The 10,218-nt window shown below is 53.8% G+C and overlaps 1 protein-coding gene across 1 annotated transcript; it reads left to right on the forward strand.

Annotated features, from left to right (window-relative positions):
• Positions 1–330: 330 nt before the first annotated feature.
• LOC114445277 (ATP-binding cassette sub-family F member 3-like) lies at positions 331–10,143 on the forward strand. Its single transcript, XM_028420244.1, is given in 22 exon segments — positions 331–450; positions 1,522–1,641; positions 1,644–1,668; positions 1,751–1,827; positions 1,906–1,961; positions 2,047–2,144; positions 2,349–2,471; positions 2,549–2,815; positions 2,957–3,037; positions 3,129–3,188; positions 3,261–3,317; positions 3,398–3,420; positions 3,497–3,552; positions 3,638–3,838; positions 4,335–4,411; positions 4,501–4,545; positions 4,632–4,764; positions 4,865–4,953; positions 5,040–5,131; positions 5,213–5,345; positions 9,515–9,602; positions 9,686–10,143. Coding segments are annotated over 22 exon segments (2,133 nt in total). The 5' UTR covers positions 331–377; the 3' UTR covers positions 9,845–10,143.
• The last annotated feature ends 75 nt before the right edge of the window (positions 10,144–10,218 follow it).

The following is a 10,218-nucleotide window of genomic DNA, read 5'->3' on the forward strand; positions in this document are numbered from 1 at the left end:
GGAGTGAGTCCAGACCGCGTGAAGTTTCCCTGTTCACAGTAAAACGTGGGTAACGAGATAAAACAATCCAGCTACTGAATATTCAGTTTACTCAGTAAGAGTCTTTCTAACGTTACACTCTGCAGTAAGCGGACCCTGAGGAGCTGGTCTGTGTCCTGGTTCATATTAATATAAAGGAGTATTTACTCCAGAACACAAAGGTCCAACAGAAGCGAGATAATGTGTTTTCACATCATTTAAGTATTATATGTAGATTATGAGCCTTTGTCACCGTTGTTTCGTTTTCTGACGTCAGCTCAAGCGTCATCCTCCCAGAATGCACCGCGCTGTCGCATGTCGAGGCATGCGCACTGCTGCGGTGTCCAGGGCCGGGTATCATGGCGACGTACGTGGACATCCTGAAGAGCGAGTTTCCTGAGATCGACTCGGAGCTTTTCGACTACATCACAGGTGAGAGGCCGAGCCCGAGCCGCCGGCTCCGCACGGCCGGGACCGCTGTCCGCCGGCCCGCGGAGCCGCACACACCGGGCTCCAGCCCGCCCGCTGGCCACACTGCCGCGGCTCCTCAGCCGCTGAGCTAGCCAGCTAGCTAGGCTTCTCTCAGAGGAGGGACGCCGGCTCGCACGGCATGGCCGGGCTCCTCGGGTGGACCTGAACCCGGGGCAGAGCGAGGCGGAGGAGAGGTTAGATAAGACCCCGCTGGTCCCCGGAGGGAGACCGAAGGAGCCACAGCCGCAAAACAAGAAGCACCGGGGCACAATGACCCAGGAGACAACCCAGAGACCACAGAACCACTCCGAGGTGTTCTGAGAGATGTTCTGTGAGATGTTCTGTTGTTCTGAGAGATGTTCTGATGTTCTGTGAGATGTTCTGATAGATGTTCTGAGAGATGTTCTGTGAGATGTTCTGTGAGATGTTCTGTGAGATGTTCTGAGAGATGTTCTGTGAGATGTTCTGAGAGATGTTCTGATGTTCTGAGAGATGTTCTGTGAGATGTTCTGTGAGATGTTCTGAGAGATGTTCTGTGAGATGTTCTGAGAGATGTTCTGATGTTCTGAGAGATGTTCTGTGAGATGTTCTGAGAGATGTTCTGAGAGATGTTCTGTGAGATGTTCTGAGGATTCACATCATGTGTTACACAGCAGCAGGGGACCGCTGCGGGTTCTCACCATCAGTGTTAATGTTTATGGTTCAAGTACTGTGAGGGAGCTGCCGCTCCTCATACAGGGCTGAGGGCGGTTCTGACACCCTCCTCTGACCCACACAGTGCACCGAGTCCAGGTTTTCTTTCTTCCTCTCTGTTATTCCAGCAGACCACTGCATAGAAAAGAAGAAGGGTTGTGGTCTCAGGAGGTTCCACAGGTTCAGGTTGCTCGTCTCACCTGTAAATGAACTGTGAGGGCAGCCGGTGTTTTACAGTGTGTGTTTTACAGTGTGTGTTTTACAGTGTGTGTTTTACAGTGTGTGTTTTACAGTGTGTGTTTTACTGTGTGTGTTTTACTGTGTGTGTGTGTGTTGCAGGCGTGTTGGACAGCAGCAGAGCAGATTTCGAGGATGGTGAGGAGGTGTACGATGCCATTGGTGGAGTCCTGCAGGAAGTGTCCGCGGACAGCAAGAATGAGGAGGACATCAGAGACATCTGTCTCAGATGTTCAACACACTCAAGCTGTGAGGACGTTTGGCTGTCGCCTGTTGATCAGCAGTACTGTGTGTGAGTGGACTGTAATGGTGTGTCCCCTCTGTGTTCCAGAAACCACCATCACAGCGCTCAGAAGCAGGTGCTGCTGGATGCTCCTGTCCAGCTCTCTCAAATCTCTGCAGACACTGGTATGATGATCGATGATCAATGGTCTGCCAGCCCCCAGGCAGCTGTTATATTCACACCGTGTGTTTGTGTGTCCTCAGACTCTGCAGCCAAAGACGTTCAGGGGATCTGGATGATGAAACGTCCTCAGAACACTGTATGTGATCATTGACACGCCTCGCCTGTTAGCTCTGACGTCATCAGGGCGTCCATCTTAAAAAATGTCCTCCATTTCTGTTCAGACCGTCGATGCCAAGAAGTTGGAGAAAGCTGAAGCAAAGCTGAAAGCCAAACATGAACGCAGGAACGAGAAGGATTCTCAGAAGGGCTCCAGTCCACTGTGAGACTTCACCTGTCCTCACTTCACCTGGCCTCACCTGTCCTCACTTCACCTGTCCTCACCTGTCCTCACCTCACCTGGCCTCACCTGTCCTCAGTTCACCTGTCCTCAGTTCACATGTCCTCACCTGTCCTCAGTTCACCTGTCCTCAGTTCACATGTCCTCAGTTCACCTGTCCTCTCCTGTCCTCCTGTGTTGTCTCAGAGTCCTGGAGGAGGCGTCGGCCAGTCAGGCCAGCAGTAAGAAGGACAATCGAGTCGACCAGTCGGGGAAGAACCGCAGCTACGACATCCGCATCGACAACTTTGATGTGTCCTTTGGGGAGAGGTAAGACAACTAAACCCTCAGCAGGGGGCGCTGCAGGGAGGATTCAGTGGCTTTGTTCACATTTGGCGTCTCTTCAGATGCCTGCTGCAGGGGGCGGAGCTGTCCCTGGCGACGGGGAGGCGGTATGGTCTGATTGGTCGTAACGGACTGGGGAAGACGACGCTGTTAAAGATGCTGGCCAGCCGTAACCTTCGCGTACCGGCCCACATCTCCATCCTGCACGTGGAACAGGAAGTGGCCGGAGACGACACAGTGGCGCTGCAGAGCGTTCTGCAGAGCGACACGCTGCGAGAGGAGCTGCTGGCTGAGGAGAAGCAGCTGAACGCTCGCATCGCCAACGGAATGTAAGTCGTCTGTCGGTCGGAGGTCCACACGTGCCCCCCACTGGCCAGCTTTCACGTTAATGTCGCTGACATTGCTGCCATGTGACAGTGTAACAGCAGCTGGTGCTGTGAGTCTAACCTCTGCCGCTGCTGCTGTCTCAGGGCTGATGGGATGGAAAGCATCCGGCTGACGGACATCTACAGCAAGCTGGAGGAGATTGAGGCCGACAAAGCCCCTGCCCGGTAACTACGGCGACCAGACACACCGGATAAAACAGGGCTGTATCTTATTGTCCTGTCCATTCATGATCCATGATTTGTCCTTTCCATTCAGAGCCTCTGTCATCTTGGCTGGTCTTGGGTTCTCTTCCAAAATGCAGCAGCAGGCCACCAGGTGAGTCCCCTGTCAGTCACATGATTCCTCGTTTCAAGGCAGCAGTGAGAGCAGGTGTGTTTCTGTGTTCAGGGAGTTCTCAGGAGGGTGGAGGATGAGGCTGGCGCTGGCCAGAGCACTGTTTGCTCGGTGAGTCTCGGATTGTTTCATTAATGTCAGACAGGAAGTTCACGTCAGGTCAGCTGATCCTTTTCTGTTCTTGTCATCAGGCCGGACCTGCTGCTGCTCGATGGTGAGTCTCTGAATGGCAGGAGCTTGAGCAGAACTACTGTGCACTGTGGTGGTGTTCTGATGTCTTTGTGTTTCAGAGCCGACTAACATGTTGGATGTCAGAGCCATCCTGTGGTTGGAGAACTACCTGCAGGTCTGAGCGACAAGATGCAGCATTTCCCATCCAAAACAATTGAAGCCGTCACAAGCTAATGCCTGATAAACATGACCTCTTTCAGACATGGCAGTCCACCATCTTGGTCGTCTCCCACGACAGAAACTTCCTGAATGCTGTGGTAACGGACATTATCCATCTGCACTCCCAGAGGCTCGACAGTTACCGCGGTGACTACGAAAACTTCATTAAAACCAAAGAAGACAGACTGAAGAACCAGCAGAGGGAGTACGAGGCCCAGCTGCAGTACAGACAACACATACAGGTACCACTGCTGCAGTACAGACAACACATACAGGTACCACTGCTGCAGTACAGACAACACATACAGGTACCACTGCTGCAGTACAGACAACACATGCTGGTACCACTGCTGCAGTACAGACAACACATACAGGTACCACTGCTGCAGTACAGACAACACATACAGGTACCACTGCTGCAGTACAGACAACACATACTGGTACCACTGCTGCAGTACAGACAACACATACTGGTACCACTGCTGCAGTACAGACAACCCATACAGGTACCACTGCTGCAGCACAGACTCATGCTGGTACCACTGCTGCAGTACAGACAACACATACTGGTACCACTGCTGCAGTACAGACAACCCATACAGGTACCACTGCTGCAGCACAGACTCATGCTGGTACCACTGCTGCAGCACAGACACATGCTGGTACCACTGCTGCAGCACAGACACATACTGGACCACTGCTGTATGCTACATGCTGACTTGTTCTTTGGCGTTTCAGGTTTTCATAGACAGATTTCGCTACAATGCCAACAGAGCGGCTCAAGTTCAGAGTAAACTCAAACTGCTGGAGAGGCTGTGAGTACTGGTGTTTTTGATCATGTGACCTCCAGTCTGTACTTCTGTCTGCGTGCAGCTGTTGAGGTAAATGTTGTTTTCGCCTGCAGACCTGAGCTGAAGCCCATCGAGAAAGAAACTGAGGTGACTTTAAGGTGAGAAGGGTCGGTCCTGACTGAAACGTCAGATTCAGATCAGAATGATGTCTTAAAGTGATTGTTTCACTGATTTGTCCATTCAGGTTTCCAGACAACTTTGAGAAGTTGTCTCCTCCCATCCTGCAGTTAGATGAACTAGAGTTTTACTACTCTCCAGACCAGCGACTCTTCTCTGGACTCAACTTGTCAGCTGACCTTGAGTCACGAATCTGCATCGTATGTATTATCACACCCAGAACCAATTAGCTGAATACACTATACTGATGGTAATCAATAGTGTACGATCTGGACTGTGTGGACTGTTGTTTGATGGCAGGTCGGTGAAAATGGGGCCGGTAAAACCACCGTCCTCAAACTGCTGATGGGCGAGTTGACGCCAGTCGGCGGAGTCAGACAGGCTCACAGGTGGGAAACCCACACCTCAGTCGCGTCTGTTCACATTGAAGCAGCGACCTTTAACCTGACCGAGCGCTGTTTTCACCTGTCATCAGGAACCTGAAGATCGGTTACTTTAGTCAGCACCATGTGGACCAGCTGGACCTGAACGTCTGCTCTGTGGAGCTGCTGCTCAACAAGTTCCCTGGTAACTATCACAACAGTTGTTACAGCAACCACGAGTGTAGCTCTATGATGAGCTCTGATTGGCTGCTGCTTTGTTTCACAGGTCGGACGGAGGAGGAGTACCGCCACCAGCTAGGAGGTTACGGAATCACCGGAGAACTGGCCACAAGGCCGGTGGCCAGTCTGTCAGGAGGACAGAAGAGCCGGGTGGCCTTCGCACAGATGACCATGCCATGGTAACTAATGCCCGGTTTACACTGTGCGATTTTGCTGTCGCAGATGAAAGACGAGCATCGTAGGAGAATCGTGGGGATATCTTTGGTCGTGGCTCTAAATCGGTGGTCTTACGTCGCACTGTGAGACAGGTTCCACGACGGCTGTTGTCAGCGTTTTGCGACCAAAGACAAGCTGAGATAAAATTCTAGCGTCCATCCATCCATCCATCTTCTACCGCTTATCCGGGGCCGGGTCGCGGGGGCAGCAGTCTAAGCAGGGACACCCAAACTTCCCTCTCACCAGACACTTCTTCCAGCTCCTCTGGGGGAATCCCGAGGCGTTCCCAGGCCAGCCGAGAGACATAGTCTCTCCACCGCGTCCTGGGTCTTCCCGGGGCCTCCTCCCAGTGGGACATGCCCGGAACACCTCCCCAGGGAGGCGTCCAGGAGGCATCCGAACCAGATGCCCGAGCCACCTCAGCTGGCTCCTCTCGATGTGGAGGAGCAGCGGCTCTACTCCGAGCTCCTCTCGGGTGACTGAGCTTCTCACCCTATCTCTAAGGGAGCGCCCAGCCACCCTTCGAAGGAAACTCATTTCGGCCGCCTGTATTCGCGATCTCATTCTTTCGGTCACTACCCAAAGCTCATGACCATAGGTGAGGGTAGGAACGTAGATTGACCGGTAAATCGAGAGCTTCGCCTTCCGGCTCAGCTCCTTCTTCACCACAACAGACCGGTACAGCGACCGCATTACTGCGGAAGCTGCACCGATCCGTCTGTCAATCTCCCGCTCCATTTTCCCCTCACTCGTGAACGAGACCCGAGATACACAAACTCCTCCACTTGGGGCAGGAACTCTCCTCCGACCCAGAGAGGACAGACTACCTTTTTTCCGGTCGAGAACCATGGCCTCAGACTTGGAGGTGCTGATTCTCATCCCAGCCGCTTCACACTCGGCTGCAAACCGTCCCAGTGCACACTGGAGGTCCCGGCTCGATGAAGCCAACAGGACAACATCATCTGCAAAAAGCAGAGATGAAATCCTATGGTTCCCGAACCAGATCCCCTCCGGTCCCTCGCTGCGCCTAGAAATTCTGTCCATAAAAATTATGAACAGAACCGGTGACAAAGGGCAGCCCTGCCGGAGTCCAACATGCACTGGGAACAGGTCTGACTTACTGCCGGCAATACGAACCAAACTCCTGCTCCGGCCATACAGGGACCTAACGGCCCTCAGCAGAGGGCCACGGACCCCATACTCCCAGAGCACCTCCCACAAGATGCCGCGAGGGACACGGTCGAACGCCTTCTCCAAGTCCACAAAACACATGTGGACTGGTTGGGCGAACTCCCATGAACCCTCCAGCACCCTGCGGAGGGTATAGAGCTGGTCCAGTGTTCCGCGGCCAGGACGAAACCACATTGCTCCTCCTTAATCCGAGGTTCGACTATAGGCCTAATTCTCCTCTCCAGTACCCTGGCGTAGACCTTCCCAGGGAGGCTGAGGAGTGTGATCCCCCTGTAGTTGGAGCACACCCTCCGGTCCCCCTTTTTAAAAAGAGGGACCACCACCCCGGTCTGCCAGTCCAGCGGCACTGCCCCCGATTGCCACGCGATGTTGCAGAGGCGTGTCAACCAAGACAGCCCCACAACATCCAGAGACTTAAGGTACCCAGGGCGAATCTCATCCACCCCCGGTGCCTTGCCGCCGGGGAGCTTTTTGACTACCTCGGCAACTTCAGCACAGGTGATGAACGAGTCCACCACTGAGTCATCAGCCTCCGCTTCCATAATGGAAGGCGTGTTGGTGGGATTGAGGAGGCCCTCAAAGTACTCTTTCCACCGTCCAACCACCCCCTCAGTCGAGGTCAACAGCTCCCCACCTCCACTGAATACAGTGTTGGCAGAGTACTGCTTCCCCCTCCTGAGGCGCCGGACGGTTTGCCAGAATCTCTTTGAGGCTGACCGATAGTCCTCCTCCATGGCCTCCCCGAACTCCTCCCAGGCCCGAGTTTTTGCCTCTACAACTGCCCTTGCTGCAGCACGCTTGGCCTGCCGATACCCATCAGCTGCTTCAGGAGTCCCACAAGCCAACCAGGCCCGATAGGACTCCTTCTTCAGCTTGACGGCATCCCTGACCTCCGGTGTCCACCACCGGGTCCGGGGATTGCCGCCACGACAGGCACCAGAGGCCTTGCGGCCGCAGCTTCGGACAGCTGCATCAACAATGGAGGTGGAAAACATAGTCCACTCCGACTCAATGTCTCCAGCCTCCCTCGGAATCTGGGTGAAGCTCTCCCGGAGGTGGGAGTTGAAGATCTCCCTAGCGGAGGGTTCGGCCAAACGCTCCCAGCAGACCCGCACAGTACGTTTGGGCCTGCCGGGCCCGTCCAGCCTCTTCCCCCGCCAACGGATCCAACTCACCACCAGGTAGTGATCAGTTGACAGCTCAGCCCCTCTCTTCACCCGAGTGTCCAAAACACAAGGTCGAAGGTCGGCTGACACGATTACAAAATCGATCATCGACCTCCGGCCTAGGGTGTCCTGGTGCCAGGTGCACCGATGGACAACCTTGTGCTCGAACATGGTGTTCGTTATGGACAAACCATGCCCAGCACAGAAGTCCAATAACAAAACACCACTCGGGTTCAGATCGGGGAGGCCGTTCCTCCCAATCACGCCTCTCCAGGTGTTACTGTCACTGCCCACGTGGGCGTTGAAGTCACCCAGCAAGATGACAGAGTCCCCGGTTGGGGTGCCATCCAGCACCCCTCCCAGAGACTGTAAGAAGGTCAAGTACTCTACACTGCTGTTCGGCGCATACGCCGAAACCACAGTGAGAGACCTCTCCCCAACCCGGAGGCGCAGGGAGGCGACCCTCTCACATACTGGGGAAAACTCCAACACATGGCAGCTAAGCTGTGGGGCTATAAGCAAGCCCACACCAGCCCGCCGCCTCTCACCATGGGCAACTCCAGAATAGAAGAGAGTCCAACCCCTCTCAAGGAGTTGAGTTCCAGAACCCAAGCTGCGAGTGGAGGCGAGCCCGACTATATCTAGTCGGTACCGCTCGGCCTCCCGCACAAGCTCAGGCTCCTTCCCCCCCAGCGAGGTGACATTCCATGTCCCCAGAGCCAGTTTCTGTGTCCGGTGATCAGGTCGCCGAGGCCCCCGCCTTCGACTGCCACCCAATCCACTCTGCACCGGCCCCTTACGGTTCCTCCCACCGGTGGTGGGCCCATGGGAGGTCGGCCCCACGTCGCTGCTTCGGGCTAAGCCCGGCCGGGCCCCGTGGGGAAAGGCCCGGCCACCAGGCGCTCGCATTCGAGCCCCAACCCCGGGCCTGGCTCCAGGGTGGGGCCCCGGCTGCGCCATACCGGGCGACGTCACGGTCCTTGGTTTTACTTGCCTCATAAGGGGGTTTTTGGACCGCTCTTAGTCTGGCCCATCACCCAGGACCTGTTTGCCTTGGGAGACCCTGCTGGGGGCATTAAGCCCCCGACAACATAGCTCCTAGGATCATCTGGGCACTCAAACCCCTCCACCACAGTAAGGTGGCGGTCCATGGAGGGGTGTCAGAAATTTAGGATGACTGACTCAGTGTGACAGCTGCTACGACCTGTCACCCTGCATCCACGTCCTCCTCCTCCTCACATGTTGACGTACGACGTAACCTGTGGTCGCCTGCGATTCAGTAAATGGCCATCGTACAATGTGCACGCATCACACTTGGCCATCGTACCAAAGTTTATTAGAAGTTTATTGATTAGATTCATAGTGTGCCATGCAATGGTCTTATAAGATCGCTAAAAATCACACAGTGTAGAAAGGCCATAAAAGATGACGATGAAGATGATGGTGTTGATGAAGAAGATGATGGTGTTGATGAAGAAGATGATGGTGGTGATGATGATGGTGGTGATGATGATGATGGTGGTGGTTGTGATGATGGTGGTGATGATGATGATGGTGGTGATGATGATGATGGTGATGGTTTGTGATGTTGATGAAGATGATGGTGGTGATGATGATGATGGTGGTGGTGGTGGTGATGATGATGGTGATGATGATGATGGTGATGGTTTGTGATGTTGATGAAGATAATGGTGGTGATGATGATGATGATGGTGGCTGTGATGATGGTGTTGAAGAAGATGGTGGTGGTGATGATGTCGTTTCTTTGCCTTCAGTCCAAACTTCTACATCCTGGATGAGCCGACGAACCACCTGGACATGGAGACCATCGAGGCTCTGGGTAAAGCTCTCACCAAGTTCAAAGTGAGTGTGTCACCCTGCTGATCTGTTGTGTGTTAGTGCTTCTCAGACGTGTCTTCTCACCCGTGTGATGTCACGTGTTTCAGGGCGGAGTCATCCTGGTGTCACACGACGAACGTCTGATCCGGATGGTGTGTAAGGAGCTGTGGGTGTGTGAAGGCGGGAAAGTTCGACGAATTGACGGCGGCTTTGATGAGTACCGAGACATCCTGCACGAGCAGTTCAGGAAGGAGGGCTACTTGTGAGGCTCCGCCCACTGCGGAACGGTTACGCCCACTGGTAACGGCACCTTAACTGCTCCATCATGATACCTGTCACGGCAGCCAGTCGGCCATGAAAGCGAACCAAGGACCCTGAAGTGTCTCGCCTGCTGCTCAGGTGACCTGCTGCAAGCTGGTTGGTTGGTTTTATTCACCTGGTGATGTCTCTGGAGGAGGACCGTCATCATGAACGAGTTTATTTAAAGAGTATGTTTGAGCTTTCATCAGTTTTAAAGGACAAACCAATATTATATTTACAAACAAATAAAAACATCACATCCTGAGTTCTTCTTCCTCGTCTTCATCAAGGTTCATGATAAGAAAAAGTTAAAACATTAAAATGAAGTTTTTCAGTTACA

Source organism: Parambassis ranga, chromosome 13 (assembly GCF_900634625.1).
Source record: "Parambassis ranga chromosome 13, fParRan2.1, whole genome shotgun sequence".
Classification (NCBI taxonomy): Eukaryota; Metazoa; Chordata; class Actinopteri; family Ambassidae; genus Parambassis; species Parambassis ranga.